The sequence below is a fragment of the Dipteris shenzhenensis genome, chromosome 3, assembly GCF_047967505.1.
Source record: "Dipteris shenzhenensis isolate YYH24624 ecotype China chromosome 3, Dip_SZ_1.0, whole genome shotgun sequence".
Taxonomy (NCBI): Eukaryota; Viridiplantae; Streptophyta; class Polypodiopsida; order Gleicheniales; family Dipteridaceae; genus Dipteris; species Dipteris shenzhenensis.
In genome coordinates, this window is record NC_141598.1 from 20,458,218 (window position 1) to 20,477,686 (window position 19,469).

The 19,469-nt window shown below is 44.8% G+C and overlaps 1 protein-coding gene across 2 annotated transcripts in view; it reads right to left on the reverse strand.

The window, feature by feature from the left end:
• Nucleotides 1–19,469, reverse strand: part of LOC147903495 (Cyclase family protein) — a 78,056-nt gene that overhangs the window by 20,183 nt on the left and 38,404 nt on the right. For both annotated transcript variants that reach the window (XM_087372502.1, XM_087372503.1), the window contains exon 5: nt 6,262–6,332. In XM_087372502.1, the coding sequence (XP_087228628.1) occupies nt 6,262–6,332 (71 nt within the window). The remainder of the gene's footprint in view (nt 1–6,261; nt 6,333–19,469) is intronic.

Sequence of the window (19,469 nt, forward strand, 5' to 3'; positions counted from 1 at the left end):
GCCTACCACATCAGGGATGGCTATTTATTCATGGAGAACAAACTATGTATCACAAAGCAGCTTAGATCTAAAGTGATGGAGGAAAGCCATAACCCACCCTATGCTGGTCATAGGGGTATTGTGGCCACTTTTCAGCCATGGATAAATTTTTCTACTGGCCTAACATGAAAAAGGACACTGCTGCCTACATTTTAGCTTGTCTCGCATGTCAAAAAGCTAAGTATGAGAGAGGAAAACCCAAGGGTTTACTTCAGCCCCTACCCATTCCTGAGAGACCATGGGAACACATCACCATGGACTTCATTACAGGAATTCCCAGGACCAATCAAAAAATTGACATGATTTGGGTGATAGTAGATCGATTCAGCAAGCAAGCCCACTTCATTCCTTGCAGAAAGAATCTCAAGGCATCTGAAGCTGCCCATTTATTTATTAGACACATCTTTAGACACCACGGCATGCCCAAGTCTATAGTATCAGATAGAGACTCAAAGTTCACTAGTAACTTCTGGCAGGCTTTGTTTGAGAACCTTGGAACTCTTCTAAGTTTCTCCTCAGCTTTTCATCCTCAAACGGATGGCCAAACTGAAGTTACGAATAGTACACTCTTGGATTTGCTGAAATTTTATGTGCATGACCAGCAAACCTTTTGGGAGAAATTCCTTCCTCTTGTGGAGTTTGCTTATAACAACACAATTCATTCCTCCACTGGAAAAGCTCCTTTCGAAATTGTATATGGTAGATCTTTACCAACTCCACTCATGCAAACAAAAGAGAAAATCTTTGCCGCTGATCAATTCGTGGAGGATTATGACTCTGCTTATGCCACGGTTCGAGCAGCCATTCAAAAGGCACAGGAGAAACAAAGAGCAGCTGCAAATAAAAGACGGAGGGCGTTTGCAGTGAAAGAAGGCCAATGGGTCTTATTGAAATTTGAGAAAGCCCGGTTAAAAACCAAAGTGGGCAAAAAGCGCATCTTCTTCAAGCTATCCTTTCGATATTATGGTCCTTTTCAGGTGTTGCAGGTAATAAATGATGTCTCAGTCCGATTGAGACTTCCAGAGCATTGGAAGATCCACAATGTCTTCCATGTAAGCTTGGTGAAACCCTTCATTGGGGAACCACCTCAAGAGCCCACACTGGACGATGCACCTGAAGTAGAGGACACTGAGATCTTGTTGATCCCAGAACAAATTATTTTGCATAACTTCACTACGGGACGTCGAGGCACGACTCGCAAAATGTACCTTTTGAAGTTCAGAGGGCTCCCATCCACCGATGCCCAATGGCTGGACAGAGCTACATTTCAGGAGTGTCCTGAAATCCTGGATGCTTATGAGGAAGCATTTCAGTTGCGGACAACTGAATGAAAGACGGAGGGAATGTCATCCTGCTTCAACATGTATCCACTTGCTTGGTACTATTTCTTTTTGTTTTTCAATAGTATGCTTATTAAGAAATGAAATGTTTTCCTTCTGTTCAGTTACGGACAATGGGGACTAGGTCTAGCATTTGAGGGTGGACCCCCTTGCTTGGGGTTATGGGCATTAGTGACCCACAAGAGTGATGGCCTCTCTTTGAGAGGGACATCTAGAAACCACACCCCACCTGAGTACCCAAACATGGGACCAATCAAATGCACAGATTGCATACCGACCTAGGAACCATTCAAGAGAATGTTCCCTGAGCTTTGGGTGTGGGCCTGGCAGCATGCCAAGAGTAATGGAGATACAAGATAAGACGACAAACAAATGAGCTCAGTATGGCTCAATTATGACCTTAGAGTACGTCAATAGATAGTCTAAGCTGTTAGGAACCCGTGTGCGCGATCAGAATTAAATTCTGACAACTTTGAAATTTTAGGGTTTTTGGGAGTGACGTGGCAGCTGACACGTGGCAGACTGCCACTTGGAATCTGAGCTGGCAGGTCAGTCCACCTGTCCCACACATGTGGCAGCATGCATGGCAAGTGGCAGGGCATGCAGGCCAAGTGTTTGGCCCCAAATCTGGTAGATTTAGGGCAAGTGGTGGGCTGTCCTCTTTGGGACTGCAGCCCACCAAAAATCTGGGACAAGTGTCCACCTTCCACTCTAGGCCTAGGAGGGGGGCTGAGCCTATAAAAGAAGGCCTCTCCCCTTCATTCCACACATGAAAATTTCGTCACTTTTCTTCTCCCTCCTTTTGGATGATGCAGCAGAACCTCTCCAGCTCCTTGGGTGCAGCCAGCTTCTCCCCAGGCCATTCTCTCACCTCAGCAGCACTTTCTCTCTCTACAACAGCACATTCTCTCTCTACAGTTCCAGCCCCTCCTCTCCAGAAATCTGCCCCCTCTCAGCTCTTCTGGAACAGCAGCAGCATCCTCTCTCCTTCACCTAGCCTGGAGCAGCCACAGCCCCTTTCTCTCTCCTGCTGCAGTCTTTCTCTCTCTTCTGCAGAATTTCTCTCTCTACTGTTCCAGCCCATTTCCCTTGCAGAAATCTGCCTTTCTGTGCACCTCTGGAACAGCAGCAGCTCCTCTCTTACATCTCCTCCCTTGGGATCAGCATTGGCACTCTCTCTCTACAGCTATCACTCCATAAAAGCTTTCTCTCTCTAGCCTACAAGCTGTTTTTTCTAAGCTGTTCTCATTCCAGCCCCATTTCCACACTCCCCTCACCCAAGGTAGCTTCAGAGGCATCAAGGACTTCATCTACAAAAGGGTCAAGTCACGAAGGGAGCCTGTATTGTCAAGTTTATCTCATTTACAGCACTATTTCATGTTGTTTCTACTATCTTTCTAGAAACTAGTGTTTGTCTCTAATGTTGGATGTAAGTGGTGATTGTTGCAGGCTTCTTCCTTGTGGATTGGGCAAGCCAAGAGCTGAAACCTGAGCTTGGAGTCCTCCTTTTTGTTGTCTACCTTGTACATATGCTCTTGAGTCTTGTATCTAGGTCCTAGGTTTTCACTGAGTTCATCAGTTTGGAAGGTGCATTGCACCTTGGTCTTGTATCTCCATTTTCAAGAATAAAGTGAGCCTGGATAAGGGGGGGGCCCCGTCTTGGCCCCTCAATCATATTGCATTCTCCAATGATGTCACTTTGTGTTTAAGCTGTATAAGTCTTAATTCCAGCTTAATTGCAAACTCTTAAGTTCAAGTATATGTGTTTGGCAACTCACAATCATCTCATTCAATTGCCTCTGCAAAATCCGTTGTTTGAATTGATAGAAAGCACCGAGTAGTTTACACTTTTCTATACCGAATGCAGCATCAAACTGCCTGATGAACTCCAATGCTTTGTCTGTATGACCATATTGTCCATTTTAGGTCATAAACTTGACAGATTTACCTCCCTCTTTGAATTCCTTGGTCTCTCTGGAAGACTTACTCTTCCTCGACTTCTTGTGTTTCCTTCTTTTCCTGGATGGTTTATCTGATAAAGAAGAAGATACAGAAGTCGAGCTTGAGGTAGACGGTGACGGACTGGGAGATCGGTGATGATGCCTCGATCTCTTCCTGCTATGAGACCGTCCCCTATGAGATCTCTCTCTCTCTTTGGCTGTACACGAGAGTGTGCCTCTGGCATTGGCACATCATAAGCTGCATTAGGCATAGTTTCTACTTGAAACAAATGCTGAGCTCTTGGATCCCTTTTGAGATTTTCCATCTCTTGCATACGAATGCATACCATCTGCTCAAATTCTTGCTGATTTTGCTGCACACTTCTATGTCTTGGATGTGCATCCCTATCTTGTGAATCCCACTGGATAGGTGCTTGAGCCATTCTCCTTCAACTTATCTGAGATCTGCAAGTTTCTCACACACATTGTGTATGCAACTGATGCATGCAACATTTGCTTTTCAAAGAGAAAAAAAATTACCTCAACAAGAGGTGTCTTGCATTCACAATCTATACCAGTACCGGGCTGTCAACTCAAGGCATATACCCACAAAGTGGCCAAAGCATCAATGATTGTGTTGCCCCTTTCCTGGTTGCTGCAAAAAGCACTCAGAATGCATTTGATTCATCTTTCCAATGCACAAAGGCATGCATTTTCTCTTTTCTGCAAATCTCTGATTTTACTGTAAAAACTGCTAGCAGAAAGTCTCTGCAACTGTCCCTTTTTTTTTTAGGGACAGTAACCAGATGGGTAACTAGTGGTTACTCGAACCAGACTAACTGATTCTGGTTTGGTTAGTCTGCAACTAGACTAACTAGACTGGTCAATCTGGTTACAGTGACTAGTCGACCAGACTAGTCTGGTTGGGTCAACTAACTGGACCTCTAGCCAGCCCAGTAACCAAGGTTAAGTTAAACTAACCCCTGATCAGCCATGTCAGCATCCATGTCACCTGTCAGAATGCCAGGTCATCTCACACATGTATGCCACATCATCCCTGCTTGTGGGTCTGCCAAGGGCAACTCTGGAGTCTTTGAAGCACTTGGTCACGCGAACCGCCTCTTAGACTCTTATTAGGCTCCATTGCGCTTAGGAAAAATAACTCTTCCTAGTACCTGCAACAATTAATTAAAGCGCACCACCATGGCACCCATTAATTGTTAGCGCTTTGCATGCAAATAACACACTGTGGACTAATTCTAGTCATGGTGGGCGTCCCCACTGAACACATGTGCACACATAACAAATATAAAAATATATATTTATTCTCTGGTAGACCGAAGTCAACGCTCTTGATCATAATTAAGAGGCTTTGACCAAGGGTCGAGCCGTCTTAATTATAGTCAAGTCTCTCCAGCCGAAGTTGGCACATCTTGGTTAACCGCAGTTAACTTTCTTGGTATAAACCAAGTCTTCCTAACCGAGATCAGGCTTACTTGACCGAAGTCAAGTACCTCTGACCATAGTCAATTCTTTGACCGATAGAAAAACTATTTTGACCATAATTAACCGAGATGGAAAAACTCTTTAATTATGATCAAATAAATGGTCAAATGTACTTTGACTTAGGATATTTACATTGTGGTGACAAAAGCCATCCCTGAAGAGGTAGTGATAGAAACCTCTGATCTCATAGTACACACGGCATCTGAAGGTGAAATGCTCCTTCGAGTCTCGACTCTATCACTGATGATCGCATATGGTGCAAATGCAAGTAATTTAGGAATGCCCTCTGCCCCGTCCGCTCTCAATGCTAAGTCAGTGTGATGAGACCCTCAAGGAGTGGATCCATGTGTATCCGGGTGGATCAAAGAAGTCCTCTGCTGAAATCCGCAAGCAACCGTCTTTGGAAAGATGGAGCTTCACATGGAGCTCAGGGGTACCAAACGGGAGAAAGGGGGGGAGGGGGATGATGCAAAACCAAGAGGTGAAGAGGGACCATCAAACATAGGGAAAAAGGGAAATGGCCGGGAGACGAACAAGTGGTGAAGGGGAATGGTGAGGATACAAGAAAGGTGGAGGGAGAAAGAGATGGACTATTGTACGTTCCTCAATTCATGGTATTTATTTATTTAAATAAATAAATACCATGATACATAAATACCATGAGAAAAAAATCATGGTATTTATTCAAAACTCATTGGCTGAATAAGGCTCCTCTCCCTTCCTTTTCACCCCCTCTCACCCTTTATCCAACTAAATGCTTTTTAAAAAAATCAATTTTTCTTTGAGTGGGGGTACACATTGGCGTTACATTATTGCTCTAGACCTGTTGCTATATACCGTGTCCTCTGGCTGCCACCTATTCCTAGATTGAGCTGAAGCGAAGTCGGGAGTGTGCAGCAAAAAAAGGGTTATTCTGTTTCAAAATATTCTCATTTGCAGCATAGACTTGCACATGCATCAGTGGACACTTTCTGGGAGATTGTAGCGAGCATTACTACCTAGAACATTTGGAGATCTAAATGCAGAAAGATGGCACCAGGTCCACCCAGCTCATACCTTGGCCAGCATTTGGACAGATATTGTACACACGTTGATGTCTATTTGGTCTAGGATGCAAGGTTCTTCTAGGTTTACCTCAACCCACGAGGACGGTTTTTTCAAAAAGTGGAGAGGTTGTCCTTTCTTTTGTAAGACCATCATAGGCATGATGTGGCGTTTCCAACTGTCGTTTTGGTGCTTATCTATCGGTTCAAACTCTATGAGTGCTATATTTTCATTCTTTGCTTATCTATCGGTTCAAACTCTATGAGTGCTATATTTTCTGCCTGAGTTTCTTCCTCGGCTATTTCTGTCATGCTTTCATGCAAGAAAAACAGGAATATTCTCACTTGAGAAAAATTATATTTTGCAAGAAAATAAAGATTAAAGGATCTTACCTTGTTTTTCAAAAGAACTACATGTGCCGAAATCAGAGAATCATGGGCTGCAACAGAAAGGTAATCAATACCTGAAACAATTCAGAACATTTTTCTTCAGCAAACTAAGCTATACTCAATCTTACCATTTGAGGATTGTTAAAAAATAGAGCATGCATGCTAGTGAGTACTACCTGCTGGTTTAGAGTCAGAAAGGGCAATTGGTGAGATCAAAACACAAGATGCACCAAAAAATTTGTACAAGTATTCTTCCATGTAAGTTCATTGGTACTTCGTGGATTACCTTCTATTAAACACACTTACTTTTCTCTATGCCTTCAAACTTGTCGCATGGAAGGCCTTCAAATCTGCACAACGTGCACAAAACACCTAATGTATTTTGCTTGGGATCTTCATGTTGTTGAATGCATTCTTGCATATTCTAGTAGAGTGAAGTCTCCAAGGCACTCCCGGTTGCACAATAGCATCACAGCTTCGTGTTCTCCAACTCGTATATTAGCGACGCACTCTCGGAAGCTCCAAGCACCTGCCTCTCTCGTGCTCATGGAGCATCCGCGGATCTCTGGCCTTCACGATTCTCCTCCCCTCCACTACGAGCCTCCCTACTCTCCATCGAGAAGAGTCCCCCCCACTCACCAGCACGATCTCCTTCTCTATCAGAAGCTCCCTCCTCTCCATCAATCCTTCCAGCAGTCACCTTCACGTAGCATGCCAGCTCGTCAACTAGAAGCATCCTTTTCTATACGGGAGTCCTAGTGACCCCCATTGTCTCATGGAGATTACCTATGACTTCTATTCTAGTCTCTATATGACAGATCTAGTGATAGATAAGATAGCTAGTGTGAGCTAGGAGGTTTGAAATCATGTTCCGCAGGTCGTTTTAGATAGGATGTGGCAGCTGCTGAACTGCCCACTACTGTCTCTTCGGGAGGTTACAGATGCACTACAAGAGTTTCCCACGGATAGATGCCCAAGAGAGGATGGCTTGTCTCCTCTTTTCTGCAGGACCTTGTGGAATTTCATCGGACCACATCTTTTTTGTGTGAGAAGTGCAGCAAAACTCAACATTGTCTCATGGACATTACGTATGACTTCTATTCTAGTCTCTATATGACAGATCTAGTGATAGATAAGATAGCTAGTGTGAGCTAGGAGGTTCAAAATCATGTTCCACAGGTCATTTTAGATAGGATGTGGCAGCTGCTGAACTGCCCACCACTGTCTCTTCGGGAGGTTACAGATCCACTACGAGAGTTTCCCACAAATAGATGCCCAAGAGAGGATGGCTTGTCTCCTCTTTTCTTCAGGACCTTGTGGGATTTCTTCTTTGTGTGATAAGTGCAGCAAAAATGGAGAAGAAGAAGAATAATAATTTTTTTAAACGTCGAGCCACAAGGCAGAGTCCTGATGGGGTCATCAGACGTCGATTTGGGGAATCGAACTCAACACACCCAACAACAAGAGTCACTCCCATAACCAGCAAGTCTACTCACCAAGAGTGGCAGAAATGTCGGCCGGGATGATGAGACTATATACACACTAACTATATATACAGAGAGAGAGAGAGAGAGAGAGAGAGAGAGAGAGAGAGAGAGAGAGCAAACCACACACAAAGTGAACTGGAAAGGAGAGAAAGAGACCAAGAAAAACTGCAAGGGATCTCAGGAAAAACCCCCAAAACAGTTGGGGAAAACCTCTGCTCAAAGATGCACAAAATGCTCCACGCTCAGATCATCCACAATTGTGGGAGGGGGGACTATCTATAGCCCCCCCCCCCCCAATCGGCTGGTACATGTGGGCTGGCCCACAGCCCTAGGTGGGCCGACTCCTCCTGCCACATATAGGGACTGCCACGCAACCCTATAAAGGGCTATCACTCTGCCTATAGGGCCGACTGCTCTGCTGCAAGGGGCCAACCCCCTCCTGCCCTATACAAGGGCTGCTGGGGGAAACCTCCGCTCAAAGATGCACAAAATGCTCCACACTAAGATCATCCACAAGTGTGGGAGGGGCCCAATATATAGGCATCCACCCCCCCAATCGGCTGGTACATGTGAGCCAGCCCACAGCCCTAGGTAGGCCGACTCCTACCACATATAGGGACTGCCACGCAGCCCTATAAAGGGCTATTGCCCTACCTCTAGGGCCGACTGCTCTGCTGCAAGGGGCCTACCCCCTCCTGCCCTATACAAGGGCTGCTGCACAGCAGAATAGGGGCTGACCCCCCTTGCCTAGAGGCCGACCAGCAGGCCTAGGTGGGTGACCTGCTCAACCTATAAGAGGCCTCCAAGGAGCAGGTCTCTAGCTCCATGGGTGGCCATGCAGGGCCCCATACCTGGCGAACAAGATGTGCCTCAAGAGGGGCTGCCCCGTGGCAACCAGCAGGTCCAGATGGACTCCCAGGTGGGGCCACCACAATGGGCAGATCTGCCCTCATCCCTACTCTACTCTACCCTCACAGGGAGCGGGCACACCCACAATAAATGCCCTCACTCATGATCAGGAGATGCTGACCTCCAACATCCCCTATCAGCTCCTAGATGGAATAAGATCTCCAAGGAGTTGAATGTGCCGTTGGAACAACTGGAGGCATCCATTGTGTCATGCTCCATTACTGAAGACCACCACAGGTACTGTCGAAGAAGCCCCCTCTTGGCACAAATCGTCTCAGCACGATCATTGGAACCTGGTACTGTTGCTCCCGAGTCCCAAGCCATAGGTGCTAGGCATACTTCTCTAGTCCAATACTCGTACAATAAGCCAATTGGTACAACAATCCACTGATATTGCCATCGGTGCAAGCTCTGCTTCCCTGCATGGGCACCTATATCACAAAGCTATCAACCCCCTCTAAAGCCTCCTCTTAGGTCTCAGCTATCAACTTCTTCCTTACCTTCTGCTCAACTGACAAAGCCTTAGAGTGAATGTCGTAAGTATGATCCAAAAATCTCTCCTCCTAGTCCTACATTGATGAAGACTTCGTGGGATCCAAGAATCTCATCTAGACTTCCAAAGAGACCCTCTTCATGGGAGAGGTTTGACTGCACAAGGATGCCAAATGCTCCCAGATACTTTTGGCCACCGTCATATGCTTTACCTAGGTTGGACACAAGGGGATCACGCTTGTCAAATGCCACCAGTATGAAATTTGCCAAATCATACGACTGTGGCACAAACTCCATCATGACCCGCCAAACACCGTAATTGAGGCCTTCAATTGACGGTCAATCGGGAAGGTGGGCAAAACTAGAATTTTTTCCTTGCTCTCCACCATCTCAGCCAAGGTAGACATGTCAGAGTGACAAGAGAGTCAAACTGGAAGAGAGAGTGGATGGGAAAGAAGTCAGAGAAGGCGGATAACGGGAAAAAATGGAGAGAAAGGGCCGAAGAAGAAGATGAAGAGGCTTGCGGCCTAGTACATTCACACCCTCCCTTTCCGACCCTCAAAAACTCCTCCTTTCGAATCTGAAAACACCCTTCAAAGAAATCATGCCGTTGTTGACACCCACACGGTCCACACCTCTGCACATTCCTCCTCAAGAACACCTCCGAACAGCAGCCCCAAACCTCCTGTCAATTCGCTGGCTCCACACTCCCTCAACGTCTCAGGTCTCTAGCCAACCGTGGCTCTGATACCATGAGAGAAGTGCAACAGAACTGAACAGAAATGGAGAGAGAGAGAGAGAGAGAGAGAGAGAGAGAGGAACTTCCACTACATATCCTTGCTTTTAGGTCGGGGTTGATGTGTCTTTGGCTCAACAGCTTGCACCTATGTTGGAGAGTATACATAGGACATTAGTATACTTGAGCACCGCTAGACTTTCCTTGGCCAATAGTACACTTATGCTCACCCAGCTGCTTCTGGCTACCATGTGGTATGTGGAATCTTGACTAGCGATTCTTGATCCAGAGCTTCAGAGCAGGGCAATCCTAGTCAAGCTTCTTGTTAGCGGCTTGACTCTAGAGGACTTACACCATGGAAGAAATTCATGCTTCATGGTATTCTTTAATGCACACCATACATAGTTGGTAGTGGTCAAGAAAAGTCGGCTGGTTTTTCTTGGTGGACCATCATTGTCATCCCACTTCTCTGATGGTACGAGACTTGTCTAAATTTTGGGATCATTTTTGTTCAGCCCTCATCGGCTGCCTAGGAGTGAGAGGAGGACCAGCACCTTTCTCATACTTAACCTCAGACACCTCTCACAGACTCACACTTACCCAACCATTGGATGAGGAGATTTTATACACGCAGAGAATCAGAGTTATAGGGTGTATATCTAGATGAATCCAAGAACATGCCCAAACTCATCCTCTAAAGATAAAACATAGTGCATTTTCAATGTCATGACAATCACTCATAAGGTTGAAAACCAAAAACTCCATCACACATAGCAAAGACTCGCTACTATGACAATTGGAGGGACTAGTATAGGGTGTGTTTGGTCATTAGATATGTCCCATACTGCAATTGCAGCTAAGCCCAATCGAGGGATTTAGACTTTTCAAGGCAGACCTCTTGCTGAGTTGGACTAGGTCTTGACCAGCTGCCAATGCTACAGATTCTCTCATTCCATTCTTTCAGTATTCCAAGAGGATTGGATACAAGATTCAGCAAAGAGCCACCCATCATCTACCCCACAATTATTCAATATTGGCAAGCATAGGGGATTTCAGAGCATCATCTGTCATGTCTTTTGTCTCATTTAGGGGGATCAGTAGGACCAAGAAAGTATCATACTTTCTTTGGCTAACTATTTATTCATACAGCTATTCCAATTTCCAGCTGGCTCGTCTTCAAAAAATGGGCATGCCACCCTTATGTATAAGGTGCCATCTTGAAGAGGAGTCTAACAAGGACTTTTTGTGGAATTTCTATATTGCCAAGGTGGTTTGGACATAAGTTTTTAGATTATTATCATATATTAACTCTGCGCCCTGCACTCTGATGTGGGAAGTAGCTCTTTTGAGCAGAGAGTTTGGTGCCTTTGCTCTAGAGTCAGAGGCAGGTGACCATGTCTTCTTCATGAAGGGGTATTACGGATGTGGCCTTACTGTTGGAATATGAAGCCAAAGTGAGTCTAAAATGAGTGTTCTAGGTGTGTTTTATAGTCTAGTGAGTCCTAGACATGCCACGTGTCATATTGGGAGTTATCCCATATACACTATGGCTTTCTAGAGTCTAGTGTCACACTATATAGTGTTGTACTTGTCTATTGTCTATCATATCAATCAACATCAAGCTTTATATCATGTGAGTATTTTGGTTATGATTGCCTAGCACTTGTTCTTTCATTTGCTTTCCCTTTTGCCTTTCCATTATGCTTTCCATATTTCCATTCCGTTCCTAGTTAGCTCCATGTCACTTCATATGGTATCAAAGCTACTTCCCTTCCTTCAGCTCTACAAAGACGTCCTGGAGTGGTGTTGGGAAAGTTGTAGAGGACCTTGGGTACTACAATTTTCGTTTTTACATCATTGCAATCCGAGTTTTCTATGAAAAGATATAGCTCCTGCAAAAAGTGATGAAAATTATTCATGCACGCGGATTTTGTTCTTGAGCTCACGGGATGATAGTTTCCAGCGCTGCACTATTCGAAGACGAACGTGCAAAGGCCAGGTTGCCAGTTTCCAATACTCAAGCTTTTTTCGAAGCTTAGCCAAAACCCAATCAATTTGTTGTCGGCGAGTGAGTTCCCATCCCAAAGGGTAACCAAGATGACGAACAAACTGAGTGGGTGGAATGATATCCCCGGGCCATAATAGACTATGCCAGTCTTTGGAATGCAAAGGAAGCAGCTTAGACTTCTGAAAATTAACATGAAGACCAGCTGCCAAACCATAAACAGAGAGGGCTTGCATCAAGGCACCAAGATCATGGGGCGTATTCTTCGGGGTAAAGAAAGAATCATCAACATAAGCTTGAGCAACCATGCTGCGATTAGCATCCAATTCCAAGCCATGAAGTGATCCTGTAGCCACAAGATGATCAATATATTGCAGCATAGGATGAGTAGCAATGGCATACAGTAAAGCACTGAGAGGGCATCCCTGGTGGACCGAACAACGAAGAGTCCACTCATCAGAGATATCCCCAGAAAGAATGCAAGCTGCATTGCTATCTCTATAAAGCCAGTAAATAACCTGCTGCATTTTTTGTCCAAACCCCAAAGCTCGCATAGTTTGCGAGATGAACTGTGTCAAAGGCTTTTGCAATATCTACCTGCAAGAGTAGAACATCCTGCTGCGTGTATTTGGCATATTCAACCCCAATATAAGCATTGGCAATGTTATCTGTGATATGGGGACGTGGAACAAAGCCATATTGGGAGGGATGCAACCCATCATGCAAATAACCTTTAATCCGATCAACTACCATTTTGGCAATGATCTTGTAAATGACTGGCATGAGCGTGATTGGCCTCCAATCACCAAGTGAATCACATAGCTGCTTCTTTGAAATCAGCTTTAGAAGACCCTTTTTCCATGACACAGGCATCTGCTGATTTTGCCATGCTGTATTTACCATTTGCAGCAATGTGAATTTAAGAAGATCCCAGAATGCAAGAGAGAATTCAACAGTGAGACCATCCCATCCTGTAGATTGCCATCTACCACAAGATCTCAGTGCATCAGACAATTCCCTTTTAGTGAAGGGATGTTTAAGTTTCAAAGCCTGAGCATTAGACAAAATTGGATGAATATGTTGCAAAAGAAGTTGACGTGCGGACACGACCCGAGGAGAAAGAGTATCCACATGCCCAAAATGAGTGGAGAAGTGCTGCACACATAAATCAACAAGCTCTGAACGAGATGTTGACCGAGAATCATCAGGCATCCAGATCCGACACATATTGGCAGCCTGTCTTTTGTAATGTAAACTCTTAAAAATTTGCTTGGAAGAGCAGCCTTTATCCAAAAAAGCCCGTTGTCTCGATCGGGTTTCCCATTTAGTAAGCTTTCTGCGATCATTGGATTGAAGAGAGAATTGAGCCTGACATAAGAGCATGCTTTCCTTTGAAGACAAAGGGCGAAGATGAGCAAGCTCGGTCAAACTCTGACAAGTAAATCTGGCATGTGCTACAATCTCCCTTGTGGCTTGCATATAGGATTTGCCATAATCTCGAATAATTGCTTGCATCCGAGCAACAAAAGCCTGCCAGGCATAATCCAAACCAATGTGTATCTGACAAGAGAGAGGCTGAATAGCATCCGAGACCAAGGCTTTAAAGTCAGCATGCTCCAGATAACTATTATTAATCAGCAAAATCCTTCGGCAAGGCAATCTGTCAGTGGGAAATTCATTAAGGAAAGCCTCAACCAAAGAGGAGCATGATCCAAATGTGTGAAAGCATGATCAACCCAAATTTGACAAGTAAAGGCATCACAATGCTGTGGATCAACCTGATACCATCTGCCGCCCAAGCATGCCCGATAAGAAGATTGAGCATTATGCTGAAAGGTATAGCCCAGAAGCATGGGTTGTAATTCCTTCCACAGATCAACCAGGCGCAACTGAAGCGAAAAATCAGACCATGCCTATGTTTCAGAAGAGTGTGGCCTGAGGTGTTGTCACCCGATTGAGGGGCATTATTAAAGTCACCACAAATAAAGGCATGTTGTCGCCATGGATAAGTATGCATGGCAGCCCAGATCAAAGCTCCATCACGAGAGGATTGGGAGGCATAAACCGATGCAAATTCAAAAATTTCCCCTTGAACAAGACATTGAACAATAATCCATCTACCATGGCGATCATTGAGAGCCACAACAGGTTGAAGGTCGTGCTTTACCAAAAAAGGCACACCAGAAAAGGAGTGCTCTCCAACATAGAAGATATCATAACCAGCAAAATGGCCTATCTGACCAACATACGTATGCTGATTATGCTCTTGCAAAGCAACTATATCAGGCTGCTATTGCCTGATATACATCCAAACCAGTTTCCATTTGCGACCATCACACATTCCCTGTACATTGAGAGTAACACACTTCAGATGATCAAGCATATTTACAGTTATGGGACAAGTATGTACAGCAACTAACGGGCTGTCTACGTCTGTGTTAGAAAAAATGACCCAACAAATGGTACGCACAGCGGAAGACTTATAGTAATGCCTAGGAGCTCACACAGTGTGGTGTGGGGTGTGGAATCACAAACTTCTTAAGTTATGTGCATAAAATAGATGTGCAGACTCATCAATAGACAATGAACCAGCCAGATAGAGAAACCACCAAAATAATATATTTCCGTCCAAAACTATGGACACAATACAAAAGAGATAGATCCAGAGTCCCACCAAAGGTGTGGTCCTCTGATCTTACCACAAGGTCCTTCTCCTATCTACAAGTTATCTCTAGACTCGAGCCCGCATGCTCCACCTCGAGCATCTGTAGACTTTCCGTCTTAGTGTGTTCTTCTCCACCTTACTGCCTGTGAATCAGCCTAGGTGGGCAGCCCCTACCAAGCAACGCACAGGTCCCCTTGGTCCTCCTGAATGTAGGCCCCAAGATAGCTGTTCCACTGCTCCAACCTGCTTGTGACTGGCTGCTCCAGAAGATGATGATCTCAACACCTTGCTGCCCTAGAAGACAGCCAAGGTCCAGCCCTTCCTGGCTAAGTCTGCAGCCCTTCAAGCACCCTCTCACCTCCTGGATATAGGCCCAGAGGATGGCTTCCTGCTGCTCCTTTCTGCCTCCTGGATTGCTGGATAGTTGGATGTAAAATAAGGCCCAAGGCCTCTCCTTTTATAGGGCTCAAGGCCCTTTCAAATGGACCGACCAGCCAGCCCTAAATGGGCCGACTGGACAGACCTGGTTGGCTCAGCCCAACCAGCCCTATGTAAGGGCCCTAGCCAGGCCCTTTTGGGCTGCTGCTAGACTCCCCTTTGCTGCTTCTGGAGACACTGCTGCAGGCTATATACCTGCTCATAGACCCCCTGACACGACCCCAGTACTCCCGAAACCTCTGATCTGCAAGCAAACACAAGAACACACCAACGTGAGGAAACTGAGCAAGCTGCTCACCACCCAACCATGACATCTACGGGATGTGATCCCGAATCAGGAGATGTCCCCTACGAGCCACGAGCTAAGCTACTGGCACGAACTCCCAACCAGATCCTAACCAGCCTGGTGTCCCATACCACCAGGTGGCACTGTGAAGCCTGGGATCTGCGGCTGGGCCTTGGGCTAGGCTATGATGCAGGCGCGCGTCCGCGACTCAATCCAAGATTAGACCTAGCACCTGGGAACGAGACTTGCTCCCCTCTGCTCTCTGAGAACTGAACCTCTGGGTCCCTTATATAGACTCGGGCCCCAAGCGCCATAAATAGCGAAGACCTCTAACTGGTTCGTACCCTTGCCACTCAACCCGAGAATCAAGCCTGCCTAACTCTAAGCCTCCCCAAGCTACCTGAGCTAGTCTTGTGTACCCAGTACACGTCAAATACCAATCCGTGTACATGACATACTTCCCCTCCTCTAAGAACTCACTCCTGAGTTCGCTAAAAAACCCAAAAATGTCCTCCGGAGGTTCGGTAATGTCCCATGTGGAATCTTCCTCAACACGATCCCTCCACTTAATCTTGTATTCCGTGATAGTTCTATTACGAATCTGTCTTTCACGAAATTTAAGATTAGTCTCGGGTTCGTGTGGAATAAAAGTTAAATTTGTAACTTCTATTATCTCTTGAGGAGACACAAGTTGATCATCCGCACCCAGTAACTCTTTCAGTCTACTGACATGAAATACTGGATGTACTTTAACACATCAGGAGGCAATTCTAGTCTATATGCAACTGGTCCAATTCTTTTAATAACCTTGAACGGACCACAGTATCTGGGGAATAACTTTGGAACCAAACCAGTACTTAGGCTCTTGGATTCCTTGGGAATTCGCAAATATACCATCGTTCCTTCAGAGAACTCTCTAGGTGAACGATGTCTATTAGCATAAAATCTGTCCCGATCTTGGACACTTCTAATAGACTCCTTGGGAAACTGCAACATTTCCTGCATGTCTAGCAACAAGGTCTTTGCAGCATCATTTTGGATTCCCTTTAACCCAACCATAACTGGTGACTTAGGTTGAAACCCGTACATAAGCATAAAAGGACTGTAACTGGTACTCGAATGCTTTGTACTGTTATAAGCAAATTCTATCATAGGTAGATAATCTTTCCATGAAGACTGTCTCTTAGAAACATATGCCCGAAGCATATCTTCAACCAATTGGTTGACCTTCTCTGTACTACCATCGGATTGTGCATGATCTGAGGAACTCATACTTAGAGTAGTTTCTAACTTCTCAAAAACAAGTGTCCAAAAGTTACTTGTAAACTTCGAGTCCCTGTCACTGACTATGTCAGAGGGCAAACCATACAGCTTAAACAAGTGGTCCACAAACTCATGAGCCAGCTGAACAGCTGAAATAGTTGTTCTAGTAGGTAAGAATCGAACCATTTTTGTCAGACGGTCGACTATGACCCAAATGGAGTCATGACCCTTGCGCGTTCGAGGCAAACCAGTAATAAAACCCATGGAAATACTTTCCCATTTATTACCTAAATTTTGTAATGGCTGTAATAAACCCGCACTTCTAAGGCGTTTTGCCTTAGTAACCTGACAAACCCGGCAACCTACCACATAGTTTTCAATAAATGCACGCATCTTAGACCAATAAAAGGTACGCTTCACAAGAGATAGAGCCCGATGTATACCCGGATGTCCAGCACTAGGAGCATCATGACACTCCCAGAGAATCTTGGATCGAAGTTCCAGAACATCTAGTACACAAATCTTTCCATTCTAGAATAGCAAGCCGTTCCTAATCATCCATTGACCTCCCGCCGCCTGTACCGTAGGTGGCATAATCCCTGAGTCCTGGTCAACCATGGAGCTACCATCCTAGACTTTCTGCCAATAAGAACTGAAATGACTATCAGTTGCGCAAAGCCCTCTCAAGGATTGAAACAGGTCTGAGGATATTTCCGTAAATGACAAAGCATTTACAAAATTGACTCGACTTAAGGCATCCGCCACACTATTCAACGAACCCTTTCGATAACGTATTTCAAAATCAAAATCTTGCATTAATTCTGCCCATCTAGCCTTGCGTCCCCTCAATTCAGGGCCATCACACACATACTTAATTCACTGATGATCGGTCAATACAAGAAACTTTGAACCATACAAGTAGTGTCTCCAAACCTTCAGAGCATACACGACTGCATAGAGTTCTTTTTCTAGTGTGGGCCAACGATATTGGGTGTCGTCTAGCTTCTTACTCTCAAAAGCTACAGGTCTGTCCTCTTGGAATAAAGCTGCCCCAATCGCAAAATCACTCGCATCGACCTCTAAAACATAAGGCCGAGTAGGATCAGGTAATGCAAGATGGGTGCTTCCTTGATAGTTAACTTCAAGGTTTCAAAAGCCTTGTTCAATGCATCATTCCAAGAGATCGGTTGGGTAGACCTATGTCCACAACCTTTCAATATGTTTGTCAGGGGTGCCGTCATGTGTGAATAATCACACGGACTTCCGTAGAAATACCGTAAATCCTAGGAAAGAACGAAGTTGTTTCACAGTCTGAGGGATAGGCTATTCTAAAACCTTCTGGATACGATCCAGATCAATGCTAATACCTTCAGAAGAAATCTTGTGACCTAAGTAAATGATCTCCTTCATAAAGAAGTCACATTTACTCATCTTGGCATAGAGCTTATGCTGTCTTAGAATAACTAAGACAATCCGGAGGTGTCCTACATGATCCTCTAGCGTTCGGCTATATACCAAGATGTCATCTAAGAACACTACAACGAATTTGCCCAAAAAATCTCGGAACAAATCGTTCATCATTTGCTAGAAGGTGGCAGGAGCATTGGTCAAACCAAAAGGGTATACAAGAAACTCGTAGTGGCGATACCTAGTTCGAAATGCGGTTCTATCTACATGTTTAGCATAGATACGGATTTGGTGATAACCCGTACACAAATCAATCTTACTGAAATACTTTGCTCCAGCCAAACGGTCTATTAGATCATCGGAACGAGGTAGAGGGTATCGATTCTTAATTGTCACTTTATTCAATCGTTTATAGTCTATACACATTCTCCATGAAGTATCTTTCTTCTTTCTTAAGAGGACAGGTGCTCCCCAAGGTGATTTACTTGGGCGAATATAACTCATATTCAAATAATCATGTAGTTGTGAAGCTAACTCATCCTCCTCAAGCTGGCTCATCCTATATAGTGAAACACTAATAGGTTGAGCCCCAGGTACTAAATCTATGCATACTGCCCGTTCTGGAGGTAAACCTTCCGGTAGTTGAGCAGGGAATATATCCATGAAATCATCTAACAACGTTCTCAATTCACGCTGTTCAAACACACTTAAATCATTCTTATTATTAACAAAGACAACAAATGAAGAAAGCGGAATCAAAACACACTGATACACATCATAATGAGAAGTGTTTAATATATTCCGAAGTTGCATCGCAGATACAATAGGTCCCTGAGAAGAGGGAATATTATCACACTGAATACAAAATTGGGTGTCCTTATCCAAAAAGAAAGAGTATGTTCCCTCCATCCAATCCGAATATCGTGGGTTTTAAACCACTCTATTCCGATTAACAAGTCCACATGCTCCAAGTGCATGACATAGCACATAAGAGCCGCTGTGTAGTCTTGAATCCGGATAGAAAGCGCTTCAATCTTGCGATCCCAAAACTGCTTCCCAGTTGGAAGCTGCACCTCATAGGTGTGATCGCTAGGTATCGTGGACAGCCCCATCTTCTGCACAAGTTTGTAATTGACAAAGTTGTGAGAGCTGCCCGGATCAAAGAGAATGTGAACTCTTTGGTCCCTAACTTCTCCATAAACTCGAAAAAGATCATGGGAACCAAATAACAAAGTATTAAAAGTGCAATTACAAGAAAGTCGCCAGGTAATGACATTTACAGAAATACCTGTCATCGAAACTTGATTAGCTCCTTTAACTTCGGTACCCGGACCCATATGGAGCTTTGGTCCCGGAGCTTGCTTCTAGTTCTTACGCTTAGGACAATCATTCTTAGTGTGGCCCTGCTCCTCACAGAAGAAGCAACGTCCTTCCATCTTTAGCTTCAAGGTACGAAGGAAACGGGCACGACCATTCTTCGCCTAAGTCAAATGTTTCTTGGAGGCATTGTCTATAGACTTCGA